The 15,927-nt window shown below is 41.4% G+C and overlaps 1 protein-coding gene across 2 annotated transcripts in view; it reads left to right on the plus strand.

The window, feature by feature from the left end:
- Positions 1–1,295: 1,295 nt before the first annotated feature.
- Positions 1,296–15,927, plus strand: part of Asator (tau-tubulin kinase asator) — a 396,184-nt gene continuing 381,552 nt past the window's right edge. The window contains exon 1 of one of the 2 annotated variants that reach the window (XM_075865820.1): positions 1,296–1,517. In XM_075865820.1, coding sequence (XP_075721935.1) covers positions 1,510–1,517 — 8 coding nt within the window. In that variant the 5' untranslated portion in view covers positions 1,296–1,509. The remainder of the gene's footprint in view (positions 1,518–15,927) is intronic. The other variant, XM_075865818.1, reaches the window with a different exon arrangement.

Genomic DNA, 15,927 nt, shown 5'->3' on the forward strand with positions numbered 1-15,927 from the left:
CAGCTTGCATAGAACAGGGTGAACTGGAGATCATTGGTAGATCCTGCAGTAGACCTAAGCTGGCGGACAAAGATGACGACGATTCAAACACTCATTAATAGCTGTGTAACGTGTCTTGATGACCTGAAGCTTTTTCATCTGCTTGAAGTTGGTAATGGAAAATCTAAAGCGACAAACTGTTTCCACTTCGAAACAGAGTATGACTTTTTCTGCGAACATAAATGGTCACTGCCAAAATGCTCTCTTCCGCGCATTGCGAAGAAACAGCTTTTATTGTGGTCCCACTATATAGGCGACGTTTAAGGCACATCTTCAGTAGATAAGAACTTAAACATGAAGGATTAAGGCGTCACTTTTTTCAATGGTAATATTGGCGAATGCGTGAAAATAACAAGGTCTTTTATGTCCTCGCAAACCGCGCAACCTTGGGTCCCGCGTGAAGGCTGTGGGCGGAGTGATACAATCCACCGCGAGCTTCCTGAACGTCTTCGCCGCCCCGGAGGCGCTGAAAGGAAATGGCCTCGCAGCCGACGGCGTCGCAGCTCGGGGTTCATAAGACAAAATAAACAAGTCAAAAACAACTCCAGGAGGGGCCGGTTCCAAAGGGAGCCGATCCTCCAGCCATTTTTAGCACCGTGCCACCTTTTTTTTTTTTTTTGACTCCCTCTCCCGGGGATCTCTCGGCAGCAGTCAAACTAACGGAACTCTTCGCGCGTTGGGTACATCGTGTGCAAAAAGTCAGCTGACGGGGACCCCCAGCTCGCGAGGTTTGTCAGTCGTCGACCCTGCCCAGGGCGCGTGCTTCTTCCACCAGACAGGGCTGCCCTCTTCCGAGAGACGCCACACCGCCGAGTGGAGTCGTCTTACGGCCGCCACAGATCACCTGCCTGAGTCAGTGAGCCCACGCAGGCGGTGGCAGCTCAGTTTTTCGAAGAAAAACAGAGTGCTATCAGTGGCATTGTGACTGTTGGACAGTTTTGCGTTTGCCTCGTGTCCAGCACACGTTTTGTGAACGCCTTCATGGAAGATGGATACCAGATCAAAAAGCTGTTGATAATTTGTTCTTCAAGGTGTCTCATTTGAGTATTCCTTGACTGCCTTCATGAAATTATGTCCTATTCACTCTGAGGTAAGCAAGTGCACAAGAAGAGCCGGCGTTCGTGAACAAAAAGTGCGTACATAGTGACACTGCATTCACTTGCGCGTGGTACCCGTAAACGTCGTTATTACGAGTTATGCGTCTGTCCTCGACCAACAAGTCTACGTCATTGTGCCATGAGCAAGTTTTTATGAAAAGTTGACTCCACCAAGTGGGTGGCCGCTGGAAAATTGCGTTCGTTACCGGGCCCCGAGACTACTCCGTGTGTGGCTACTCCGTGGGTGCAGCGCCACCAGTGTCTCGCCCTGCCCGTGAGGCCATTGGAGGCACCCTGGCGCTCCAGGCATCCTCAATGCCTGAGCCCAGGCGCACCGCAGGATTTGCCTGCCCCTTTACACGCGCAGGATAGAATGAAGTTGTGAGTGCTCTCCTCTTTTCCTTCATCGTACACATCATTATAATTACGCGGTGATCACAATTATGAGATTTGTTGTAATATTCCCTAGTGCAATGAACAAAAGCAAGATGGACATTTAGCTTGTTATTGGAGTACTTTTCACTTGCGCTGGAGAAGAGTTTCAGTGGCCAGTCGTTGTAGGGACTAGCACTGCTAGTGCTCTCTAAGTACTTGTATAGTTTTTTTATCTTTTGAGCGTTACGCTGTTTGAGTGTTCTCTTTTCATGTTTTCATCTTGTAACTGAACGAATAACGAAATCACGGTGACAATGCACCCGAATGGAACTTGTCCACGTAGTGCGCGCTAAAACCTTCACAAAGATTCAGATCTTTGAGAATATTTTACGCACTTTAACAAACTTCAGATTCGACTTCTCGGGATTTTCGCGCGGCCGGGTCGCAAAGGCGCAATGCTGCACCTTCTTGTTGTTTTTTTTTTCTACTGGGCTTTCTGGTCGAAAATTGTACCGACATACCAATTTTTTCATTTGCTTATTCCATTCCGCAGATCTTCAGACAACTAAGAAAATTGGTCGATGGAGCTTTATGGGAAAGCTACAAGCAAAATGACTTTATGAGATACTACGGTGAATTGGCTTCATTGCACCACGCAGAGAGTCGTACTCACTCCAGACTTCGGTGCAGAAATTTTTTCTAATGTAAAAAAAAGCAACTAATGCACAAGGACAAACCCCCCCCCCCCCCCGCCCACACACACACACACACACACACACACACACACACACACACACACACACACACAAACTCACACACAGCTTTGGATATTGACAATGTTGTTCTGTTTACATCGTCTATCGACCCCTAGAGCCGCATCATTGGCAAATGATTGCTGTCTGAATAAGTTGCTTTACAAGAATTATGCGCAGGTCTTAGTAGTCTCTGAAATGACTCATTCTGCGAAGCCTTAGAAAACAAGCGTCTTCTTGTGTTTGGTCGCGATAGCAATCATATGGATAGTCTTGGCTTCCTTTTCGCCATCGCCGCCATCGTCATTCACTGTATATGTATACATCTATAGATATGACTGGCCGCTCAAGAAAAAAAAAGCCGCTCGCGCAGCACCCAGTTAGTGGCGATTCCCTTTCACGCGTACTTTGCCCGGTGGAGGGGCAGGGGGGGGGGGGTTAAATTCTTGAGGACGCGCTCTTATCCTTTGGTGGACAAAACCGTGTGCCTTCGGCTTTCACTGAAACGATCGTGATAATTTCCAGGTTCACGAAGGTAACTTTGGTCTTTGTACAAACCCCGTTTGCGGTTAGAGCACGCTTTTTCTATACAGCGACGTATAACAGCTGAGATACTTCTTAGTTTGTACCTGTGGCTTCGTTCCATGCGTCGGTTTTGTTTCTCTCAGCATGAACGAGCCCAGCTTGTTTTTGGTACTGAGATGACTAAGACACATCTCATCCCTCGGTCAATGCCATATCTGTCGCAAACTTTCGTAAGGTAATCGACAATCCCGCTACCAATAGGCAACCTGAGACGCTCTTGACATTCTAGGGCACCAAGCGTGGCTGTAGGATAACGCTAGCGTGAGATATCACCTGTTTTACCACAAATAGGATTTTCCACGACCATGCCCGCCAGTCTGTGTTGTGAATGTGTTCCGCTCGCCCAGTGATGATCGCTGCATGTTTGGCCATTATATTCATAACAAACGAGCTTGTAACAACACTTCCCTGTATCGACGGGTTATCAATTAAAAGTATTCGCAAGCCAGCTTTTTCAACGACGCCATTGGCGTTTTCTCTTTTTTACAAGGACGCTCGCTCAGTCGGCCCTGTGCTGGCATTGCCTATCAGTAAGTAATTATTCAAAATAAATAAACAAATGATTACAGCAAATCAACGAATAAAACGAAACAATTTTCTCGGTAAGGCGTGGTTTGCAACAGGAACCTCGGGGTCGAAAGACAAGTCGCAGAAAGAGGGGGCTAAACCTCTTTTTTTATAGGCCATGGTGGCCTATATATTGGTAATATATGCTGCCCGACTGCTAAACCACAGGCCGCGGTATCAATCCCGGTTGCGCCAGCCACAATTTCGATGAAGACGAAAAACCTTGAGCTAGAATTAACCCCGCAAACACCGAAGGCGCCCCACAGAGAAAAGGAACGACACACACGAGTGCTGTACCACGGCCATGGCTGTAGCGAAAAGGCCCAAACAAAGCTTTATTGATGATACTTGCGCTTAGATTTAGGCGCACGTTAAAAAACACTTCAAATTTCCCAGAGCCCTACGTTATGGCGTTTCATGCTTTTGGGACGTTAAACCCCATTATTATTATTACTAATGCGGTAGCGTTAAAGTGCTCGTTTCGCAGAAATTCTGACGTCGGCATTTATGATTGTGAGTGAAAAATTGATAGTGGTGCAAATAAAATGAATGATAAAAAACCTTGGGTCTGACTGAACCGAACCGGGGTCGTTTGGGTCCAAGTTAGGATCCAACCTGGGTCATTTGCCCGGCAAGCGGATGTTCTACCACAAGGCCCCGCCTCTGCCTGGTAATAATAATAATAATAATAATAATAATAATAATAATAATAATAATAATAATAATAATAATAATAATAATAATATAATAACACGTTTTATTTCTTCAAATAAAACAGTACATGTGACTAGCCCTGCCAAAGCCAATTGGTGGCTTGAGTGGCACAGCCTGGCAGACAGCAAAACAAACTGGACGCGTTACAAGGTTGTATTTCATGGTCTAAGAGGAATGATAGGACAAATAAACAACGTGCATATATGATTAGAAACAACAGGGCATACAAGCAACTGTTTCAAGCCTTATACAATAGTTACAGCGATTGAAATTGAAAATGTATAAAGAAAAAAAGAACAGAATTATAGCAAATGCTTCTTAAGCAAGGTACCACACTGGATGATTGTGCAGCATCATGCTTGCGAATGAGTGTATATGAAATAAAACACGACATGCATTACAATTGTAGACAGATACGCCGTAGCAGTTTCTTTAATTTGTATTTTGTTTTTGTGCGAAAAATGCTGGGGGGTAGTACATTGAAATAGGTTGGGACATAATTGGCTTGTATTTTAGTTTCATACTTTGTTGAACACCGCGGCCTCCAGGAACGTACTTTGGGCCTTAAAGAACGAGAAGTAACATACGGAACCAGAAATTCTTTGGAACAGAAATGCTTTAAAACAACCGTTTGAGTTAACAGATCATTGAAGTTTGGCATAAACAGCGTTTTGAAAATGTCTCTCTCAGAATTCATGTGCAGGTCGTAAGATATACTTTTTAATATCGAACGCATTATTCTGTTTATTTTATTGTGCCATCGGACAGCACAGTGTCCGTAAGTGGTTATTCCGTAAAGCAGTATACTGCAACCTAAAGCGTGTGCTATAATCTTACGTACTGAAAACAGCATGTTGTATCTTAAGTTATATAATAGACATTACACAGCCTACAGTATAAAGTACTTCCTCTGCTTCAAATATCAGTGAACGTAACTTTCATGCTTTACAAACGCAGGCGTCCTGTTTGGGTATGTGAGCTTCAACGCCGCAAAACTACCACATGATTATGAGAGACGCTGTAGTGGACGGCTCCGCAAATTTTAACCACCTGGGGTTCGTTAACGTGCACCCAATTCTGAGCACACTCGCCTACATCAATTTCACTTTCATAAAAAATGCAGCCGCCGCCACCGGGATTCGATCCTGCGACCTGTGATTCAGCAGCCGAGTAGTTTAGCCATTAGACCACCGCTGCGGGACAGAAGCCACAAAAAAGAAAAGCTTCTTAGCTGCAAAACATTCGGCTGGTCTAGCTACCCCGGGCCAAGACAAGTTTTTTGGGCAACACAGACGCTTTTTTATTCTGAGAATCCCTTGTAGCTTCTTACTACAAACGGGTGGTTGTCTTTTTTTTTCCTTTTAGAAGCCAAAGCTACGCGGCGCTAGCGTCAATCGAACCATTTCTAGGCATACTGCCGAACATTCATTTTAAGCTGCTGACGGTTTACGTCTTTATCATTTTTTTATTTAGTGTGCGCAACCCTGTACTATCAACCATGCAAACAAGTTCAAGCGCTGCCTTTGCAGTGAAGTTTAACTTCTAGTCTGGTCCTGTGGAAAATATTGTGTTTGCCGAACTGGTAATTGCTAAACGATAGGTTTAAAGAATATCTGAATAATGTTGATTGATCTAAGAAATTGTACGTGCGTCTTTGATCATTCTAGCACGTATAAATGGGTGTCAAAATTTTCAGATTGTATATGGTTGTCACAATATGCAGATATCGCGTCACACTTGAAATTCCCGGGCAGAAAAGATCATTTACTTTGAAGATCATTGTGTCGGCATCGTCTCTGATGCGCCCATTTAGGAAAAAAAAGAGAAAACCTACTTTTGTTTGCTCATGTGATAAAATTTCCTGATATCACTGTATCCAACGCATGGCTGCAGTGAACGTGCGTATGAGTACATGAAATTAAAGCTTTAAAAAAAATGAATGGGCGCAAGGTCACCTCTGTCAGTCCTTTTTTCTGGTCGTATGAGCCGATGTGCACTCTTACTTACATTGTAGCGCACGCCGAATTCTGTAGCCTTTTGTCGAAAAACAGAACACTTGCCACAAGCACCTGAACCAAATATTTTCATAAAACTGACACAGAGACATAAACCTACCAGCACTTTCGGTACAAAATACCGGCAAAGGTGTCTGTATTTTACTAACCTACATTGGTTTTAAGCGTTGAAAGTTGGTAGCAGATAATTTAATATGCGAACAGTGCAACAGACATATACAGAAGAAGGTAACAACACACATCACTGATTTTCAAGAATTATTGATTAGCGGAGTGGTGTAGATATATATGTGACAAAAAATGGGCGCGCGTATAAAGGTGCAATTAGGAAGCGCTGCGACACAGTGCCAGCAAAATTCTCTTCACTTGTTGATTGAGCTGGAAACCAGTACACAGCTTGAAAATGATCGAGATTGCGTATCTCGATTATTTGACAGCCAAAGCTGTCATGGGATAAAAACATGGGTCACGCGCAGCGCCGCAGTTGTCCGCTGCTGCCACCGCCACCGGTTCCGTAACCAGTATCGCAAGAAATAAGAAAAACAAATCGGTAAATAACACCATCAGGGACACAATGGGCTTCGAACATGGGTCCGCTGCGTGCCAACCCAGTATTATACCATTGAGCCACGTCGTTGCTTTAAAATTAATGCTAAAGTAGCCTCACGCTGGCTTCATAAAGTGCTTTAGAACATCAAATGAACAACCAGGCGTCACACAATGCGAACAGCGTACCGAGTGGGTCGTCCAATGCTTCAACCCATTAGAAAACGGGTACTTGATCACCTATTAACTGATGATGACAATAAAGATGATGCTTCTCATAGGATCATTGGCACCTACCCACTCTGGGGGATCGGCCATCAGTCGGGCGGATCACACATACTAAATTTGTAATTAATATTTAGTAAAAGCTAAAATAATTTTGAGATGAATTTTTCAATGTATCGTGAATTATGGATAATCGTAATTTTAAGTAGCACTATTTTGTGTAATCTCCCAGAGACTGAAGATCTTCTGACTAGGAAGGTTGAATAAAGAATTCTTAGTAGTTGATACACCTACCAATTTTCGAGTCGCATATAAACTTCTCGACAGCTTTGAAAATATTCCTATCCGCATGTCCCAGCACGAACGCTCCAAATGATAGCAGTATGACCGACCTATTAACTGTGGCGCATACCCACTTTAGGCGCAATTCTTCATCGTCGCCAGCCAGTGAATAAAAAAAATCGCACAAGATTATTAGCAGCTATGGGCAGTCCAACGGGCCCACGACGTGGCGGACAGGTTACGCATATCTGTCCCGACGTGGAGCGACCTGCTACGTGCTAGTTCACGCCCCGACGGACTTAAATAAGGTTTTGCTATTCCCATTTTTATACCTAGCAAATGTGTAGCGGAGACTATGCTTCTCCGAAGAATCATGATGGGTAGCATAGTAAATTTTGGCCGACTACACATAAATTATGATTATTTATGGCGCACCCAACAAGTGTGCTTGTAGCAGTTTTCCAAAAAGTGATTAGAAAATGCTCTGAAATGCCGCTCTTGTAGCTTTCGCTGTGACTGACCTGCGCGTCCCACGCAGGCCTGTCGTTTGTGTAAACCAGTACACTACAAACACACACACGCTGATGCCGGAATATCTGTGGAACAAGCACTTTAACGCTCTCGTGTTAAAACGAAAGAAATTCGCACGTGTTCCAATTGGTCGCACAGGGAGGGGATGAGTTATTCGCAGAGGTCATTTTTGAAGCTGCTGTTTTACATACCCATACCCTCGTTTATTTTCACTTTTCCATGAAATGACCTAAATTGTAGTTTCAATCGACACTTATGATTTCATACTTTTAATGATTTTAAATCACACGCCTTCATCAAATTCCTCACCAGATCTGTTCACCCGTGCTTGGAACCAATAGAGTGTGAAAAAGATATTTTATTACGCTCCAATTTTTTTCTTAGAACCTTCCAAACCGTGGTAGCCTATTGTGAAACAGGACGTATATAAAACTTCTAAGTCAACAATTTCATCCTTCTCGTCACCTTCGCTACTTTTTTCCACGAAAACACATGCAAGACAGAAGCGGAGCCTCTTCTTCGGATAAAGAAGATGCTCACAGTAGGGATGATCATGCGCAGGGGAAGAGGGACAAACGCAGTTAATACTGGGCTCACACATAATACTTAATGTGCTGTCAAAGAGGTGTCCACATGGAGAGTCCAGTTGTGTTATATAAAATTGTCGCACTGAAATACTCAACGTTCTCCACTATGATATTCTCAACCGTACATTCAAACAAAAATATTTTTCTCTATGGGAGTAGATTTTTTGTAAAGATTTTACAACCTCCATTTTCCGCCCCAGCCACTTAGAGATTGAAAACAGCGGAAAGTTTGAAGCTAGTCTTGTCTGCATGTAACTTGTAATAATTAAGATTGTCTTTAGGAGAAAACTTAATTCTTACAGGTAATGCAACAACAGGAGCTTTGACATTCATATACATCAAGGAAACCTGTAGATTCGAATAAACCTTGAGATTCCTTTACACGCCATCTTTAACACTAACACCATGTTGAAAATGTATTAAATATACATCAACCCAATCAAGCAACTGGATACTGATTCCTACAATGCGAAGTTTAAAAATAAGTTTCCAAACGCTTTTACGAAATCTCCATATAACACATAAGTTTGCGGACATGCACTCACAGAAACACAAGAGTCGTGAATTGTTCAATGAGTCGGATAAATACATAAAGAACAGAGCTGAAGCCCAGCTAAAAAGTGGGATTGTTTTCTTCTGGAAACTGTCTTATAAGCTTTAATAAGATGTGTTTAACATTTTACACCACATAGATCTCAGAGATACAGATATAACGTTGTCGACTAACAATCATTTATCACTTTTAAATATTGGAACAACTATGACACTACGGCAGTCTTTCGGTAGTGAAGAACAGTTTAAAAATTTTTGAAATGGTAAAGTAAGGTAATAAGACGATCACTCTAAATATTGTGGCAAAAAAAACAGTTGGTATATTATCATGATGCGGCACTTTTCTTTGCACCTAACAGTATTAACTGGATAAATATTTCTTCGCGAGTTATGCGCAAGGAGAGCAGAAAGGTGGGTCTTAAAATTATTCTGCAGAAAACGAAAGTAATGTACAACAACCTCGGCAAGGAGCAGCGCTTCGAGATAGGTAATAGTGCACTTGAAGTTGTAAAAGACTATGTCTACTTAGGGCAGGTAATAACCGCAGAGCCGAACCACGAGATTGAAGTAACTAGAAGAATAAGAATGGGGTGGAGCACATTCGGCAAGCACTCTCAAATTATGACAGGTAGATTGCCACTATCCCTCAAGAGGAAGGTATATAACAGCTGTATCTTGCCGGTACTTAGCTACGGAGCAGAAACCTGGAGACTTACAAAGAGGGTTCAGCTTAAATTGAGGACGACGCAGTGAGCAATGGAAAGAAAAATGGTAGGTGTAACCTTAAGAGACAAGAAGAGAGCAGAGTGGATTAGGGAACAAACGGGGGTTAAGGATATCATAGCTGAAATCAAGATGAAGAAATGGACATGGGCAGGGCATGTAGCGCGTAGACAGGATAACCGCTGGTCATTAAGGGTAACTGACTGGATTCCCAGAGAAGGGAAGCGGGTTAGGGGGAGACAGAAGGTTAGGTGGGCAGATGAGATTAAGAAGTTTGCGGGTATAAATTGGCAGCAGCAAGCACAGGACCGGGTTAACTGGCGGAACATGGGAGAGGCCTTTGTCCTGCAGTGGACGTAGTCAGGCTGATGATGATGATGATGATGATGCGCCTTCATTGCGCTGTACGTTCCAATAGAAAATGTAAGTTTTGCTCTTCGATATCATTCGGCGTTCTCTTCAGAACTGTCTAGAAATAATGACTGAGCAAGTCGGCAATTTCAGCCTCTTCTTGAATGATTTCCGTTCTATCTAATATCTGCTCACTTCTCTTCCCCTCAACCTGAAAAAGAAGCAAGAAACAAATTCTCGGAGAATCCTGCAGTGAGCCGGCGAGCGTTTTATCAAAAATGTTTGCTTACTTTGCCTCAGTTCTCAGTTAGGACACATTTATTACGAAACTTTCAGCGGACGCCGCCTTTCCGTTGCACAGCCTTTTGACTGGCGTTTCGTGTTCTAAAAATGATCAAGCGAGTACTCCAAATAGCATAGGATTATCTGCTACAATCTTAAGACGCTATAAGAACGTAAACGTTCTTATAGCGTCTTGTTCAGACACGGGCCACATGTCACACTCAAAGAAATGAATGTATTCAAATATGTCATTATGTACTGTTATGTATAATTTATACAATATACTGCAGGTGAAAACCAAGTACTACGATCACTGCGATGTAAGAATAATTAATGCTTTACTACTAGGCTCAGGTGATCGTAAACCATCACATATCAGCACTAGTAGTCTCTACAAGGTCCATGCCAAGCTTTTATTTAATTGTGTCTGTGCAAAAAGAAGACGTGAACGATTTGCATATCAATGAATATATTTAACTACAATTTAAAATAATGACTAGAATCCACACAAGTGAGCGCAATCTTTCATCGCTTTTCTCGCAAGGAAATATCGCGCGCCTTTACACATCCAGCGACAGTTCTTCATAGGCAGCGTCTGAAAGGGTTACGTGTCCTTGATTAGTTACGTGCGACAAGTATTGAATTCTAAAAAGTGGCACATGCTGTTCTTTAAATTGCTTCTTTCTAATAGCAGCGTCCGTCGATCTATAGAGTTAAGTATTCATGACAATCCACCTAATCACACCATTAAAGATTTTTACTTGGAAAAGCGTGCTTGTATTGAAACTACTTCAATTTTGCTTATGAGAACTACGTACATGAGTATTTTTTTTTCGCTGGATCAAATGACGTTTGTTGATTGTACCAGCGCTCTCTCCTCATAGATCTGAATGGTTGTACAAGACAGCGCGCAATAAAGCCCACAGAAGGCGTTCACCTTTTGAGGAGTTTCTTTAAACATTTGAAACAAGGCGCTTTTGTCTCTTAGCTATACCAGTCTCCATGAAAGCATCTGCCGCAAACACGTTAATTGAAGTTCAGCCGAAAGCCATTGAAGTTCATCCGAAAGCGAGTTCAACTGCGCCCAAGCTGCCTGTTGAAATGTAACGTTTTAAACAGTTCCTGAAAAAGAAAGTGGTAGCGGTCTCCCCGGGGTGTTTTTCGGGTATTTCGAGAGCAACCCGCGAGAAGGGTCGGAAAGGCACCATCACCTCGTGACGTGCCAATGACCACATGCTGCGATGTTGACAGGAGCGTCGCTCAATTGACAGAGACAAATGGCCGCGCTTGCATCCTAAAAGTGTACATTCACCTTTTGAGAATTGATTTTTTTTGCGCTTCTGAGGTTCTCTGCCCTCATGTCAATTTTTAGCGGCTAAACATAGGTGGCATCCGAGGTCCACATATGAAAATTCCGAAGGATGACTTTTAAAGGCAAGTGCGATCGCTTCTGTGAAGGAACTTAGCAGGCTTCTCTTCGTATGCATGTGAACGAACCTCCACATGTGCAGTTTATTGTTGTTCTTTATCGTGGGGCCAACTTCAATTTTTGTGTGTTAGCTCAGAACATGGTAATGCTTAATAAGACGACAGATCTTATAAGCACACTAGTACCGTGTGATTCATTTAAACACACCAGAAGAAAAGCAAGGCAAAAAAGAGTAAAAAGATAAACACGGATGTCAAGAGAGTAAATTAGAGTTACGTTTATTATATATTACAGAGGTTGGTGACATTAAGGCTATTGTGATGTTTTCTTTCTCTGTTTAAAAAAAAGTGATCGTCAAATAGATTATTCAAAATATAAGAATGCATGACAGGCCATGGCAGAATATATATAATGTCCCCTTAATCTTGCTGTTCATCACTTACAACAGAAACCTATGAAGTTATTGATTGATCTAGAAGAAAATGTTTGGGACACCAGGGAAAAAAGGTGTTACGAACAACTGTATACATAAGTCCTGCCACCTATTAAGGCGTAAATTGTGGTGACGAACAAAAAAGTGAAAAAAATGAAAAGCACACATAATATATTGCACATGAGAAGCCTCAATGCAAAAATGAAACGTGGTTCCACAGCCATTTCAAGGAACAATTAAAAAGTTTTAAAAATTTTACTTTGAGAAACAGAGAAAACGAGAAAGAAACGGCGTTGTGTAGAAGGCAAGTTCGTGAAAAGGATATTGTAGTAAAAAGTATGCATAGCTCTTTAAAAGAGGTATCCGTAATGTAAAAAGTTGTTCTTTACTGGTTTTATACACCGAAGCTGGTAGCGCGAACCGAAGCATTTGTGTACCGCAGTTAGTGCGACGTTTCTAAATTTGCCATTCTTCTGGTTTGCGTATATTATTATTATTATTATTATTATTATTATTATTATTATTATTATTATTATTATTATTATTATTATTATTATTATTATTATTATTATTATTATTATTATTATTCAACACCTTTGCACAGGCGTATACAGGAATCGGTGAGAAAAAGTATGCATGAGCATGGCCATAGGAAAACAAAAATGAAAGCAGAACACAGAATGCCTCAGTAGATAATGTTTCAGTAATAGATAGAACGACGATAGTTATAGCGCGAGAAGAAAATGACGACACAGAGACAAGAAGGACACGAAAGACACGTGTCTTTGTGTCGTCGTTTTGTTCTCGCGCTATAACTATCGTCATGTCATACCAACTAGTCCAAGCTGCCACACTTCTAAGATCAAGAACATCGCAAAAATTGCAGAAATGGGATCATACATCAAGCAGCAAAACACATTTGAACAAGCTTCTGCAAAGAATTACCTCATGAAGTATATGGCTATGTGCAATCAAGAAATAATTCCAGTTTCGCAATAAATTCCTTTACAGATGAACATTCAACAATTTCACTTGGTAAAGCATTCCGAATTTCAATAGCCAATGGAAAAAAAAAAGAATATTTAAACGTGTCGCGTTCGGCCTGATAAATCCTGACGTGTTTATTGTAACAGGTTCTAATGGAGTGATGGTGTGGTGTCCCCACATAGGCTTGTTTTCTTATGTTTATGTGGTCGTGACAGAGCATAAAAAGAAACTTGATTGCGGCCACAACACGCCGACACGCAAGGGTCGGCAATGCTGCCTGATATTTAAGTGCACTTGCGCTTTGGTGTCGAGAGTCCTTCTAATATGTAACTCTTAATGCTTTATTTTGTATACTTTCTAGTTTTTCTACAAGTTCTTTCTGGTGTGGGTCGCATACAATATTATCATACTGAATAAGCGGCCTCACTAATATTTTATATGTGGTTGACTTCACATTCTTTAGAGCTGCAGACAGTTTTCTTTGCAAGAATCTTAATGTTTGAAAAGCCTTTGTGCACCAGTTTTCAATGTGAATACTTCATTTCTTGTCTCTCGTAAAGGTCACGCCCAAGTATTTAACCGAGTTTGTCACTACTAAATCGTTATCTATAATTCTACGTTTGAAACTGAGAATCGTATTTTTATGTGTTTTATATTTTATTAGGGTGGTTGTAATCATGCTAGGGTTCGAAGAGTACTCCTCAAGCCAAGTTTATACTTACGACATAGATAATAGGTAAAGATTGACATTACGGGGACAATGTCTCGTCTTATAAAAAGATCAATAATGTGACAGGTATGAAACCTACATGATAATTGAATCACGCATTTTTGCAATACTGTGAGCTTGTAATTGTTTTCTTTTGCAGTAGTGCCCCAAAATAGCAATCCGTGGTACGAAAAAAGCAATATACAAGAACAAGCTGATGCTTATAGGGAATTCGAAAGAGACGTGGCGAATCCCACCTATTGTACTAGTTAGGTGAGTTAGGTGGTCATATCATGTTTTCTATGAAATCGACGCCTGAAAATTTTATTGATAGTACAAGCCTAGCTACTGCGTTAATTAACGATATCAGTGGTATAGTTGAACGGTCTTGTTCCGCGGTCAAGACAAGATTGCCTTACTTTTGATAATGTTCAATTTAGGTGGTTTTGAGTCATTCAGTAATAGTTTTTATTGCACTTCCTTACACCTATTAATTAGCACTTTTTTGAGTTCGCTGAAAAAAATAAACTGGTTTCATGTGCATTTTAATGATTTTGATGGTATCATAAATTGTGAGAATTTAGTTGACATAAAGTAGAAATGAAAATGATCTTAGGTTACTAAACGCCACATCCGACCGGTTTTGTTGCGATAGCAATTATATGGACACTCTCGGCTGAATTTTGCCACAAGCGTCAGCGTCGACGTTGATGTCATGCACCGTATATGTACACGTATCTATATATATGAAAACGCAAGAAAGAAAAAAAGGGAGAAAAAAAACACTCTTGTGGGGGGAATCGAACGTGCGACCTCTGCGTAGTGAGAGCGAAGCGTTAACCACTTAACCACCCCGGCACACATCCTCCACCGTCTAAATGGCAAGCTACTTATATCTATCACTTACCGCTGCACACGAGTATCTCAGTGGGGGGGGGGGGGTTGTGTTTTTAGCATTACCTGCAAGATGACGCCATGAGCGTTCGTCACCACATCGCGCGGTGGCGCCGGCTGAAAACTCCTACGCTTACTTTGCCCGGCTCAGAGAAGAGCGCCGCTCCATCACGCTCCCTTATCTCGTGGTGGCGAGGAGGGGAAGGTCGTACACCTTAGCTGGCCTCGGGCTTTACCTAGAACAATTCTGCTGTAGTTACAGGGTGCACAAAGGTCAATGCAATCATTGCAGTCTCCGTTTGCGACAAGCGCGCACTTTTCAGACACAGCAAAAGAACAATGAGACGCTTATTCGCGTGCATCCGCACCTGTGAGTACGTTTTGTGCGTCATTTGTGTGTGAGGAACGTAGGGCATGTTTCAATCTACTTTCTATTCTGCGAATGACCTTTCAATTTGTTGCTATCGTGTTCATGGCATCGCTTTTTTGACAAAGCTGTGACTTTTTTCCTCTGATCTTTCTCCCGCGTTAATTAAAGATTGACTTCTGTGTTACAAATATGAGGAAGTGAATGAATGTTTTGTGTGGCTATGCCATTGATTTAAAACATTTTCAACAAAATGCTATGGTTAACAATGCCGAAAGCTTTTGAAAAATCTAAGAATATAACCAGCACTATTTCGTCACATCCAAAATTTCTTTAATGTAAATGATATTCAAGGAGGGCAAGCTTGGTGGTTTTTTTACTTCGAAACAAAAATACGATGGATGCAAAAGATTATGGCGGTGTACTAAAAATGAAAAGTGCTTTAGAATTATTTTTGAACTTTCTTGAAAACACTGGTAATTGGAAAATCGGCCGGCAGTTGCTAACTTGATTTTTATCCCATTTTTGAATATCAGTGTCACTTTGACTGTTTGCACGTCACGTTAGAAATATTTCTAATGACTAAATTTGTTTAAATATGTGTGTTAGAAATTATGCCAGAATATGTATATATATTTCCAATTTCATTGATTGTACTCGAACGCCCGACACATAGTGGCTTTACTGTTGTTTAATGTCATAAAAGGCAAGAAAACTTTAATTTCGGATGCCGGTGTAAGAAATATTGTAAGTTTTGTGTAAGCATTCGTATAAGTATATTCTGAATCATTATCAAAAAAATGGCCAAGAATAAAAAAAAGTTGTTCAAACTGTTTGCAAATCACGATCTAACAATTCCACGTCATTCTGTAATATTAGAGGTGT

Source organism: Rhipicephalus microplus, chromosome 6 (assembly GCF_043290135.1).
Source record: "Rhipicephalus microplus isolate Deutch F79 chromosome 6, USDA_Rmic, whole genome shotgun sequence".
Lineage (NCBI taxonomy): Eukaryota > Metazoa > Arthropoda > Arachnida > Ixodida > Ixodidae > Rhipicephalus > Rhipicephalus microplus.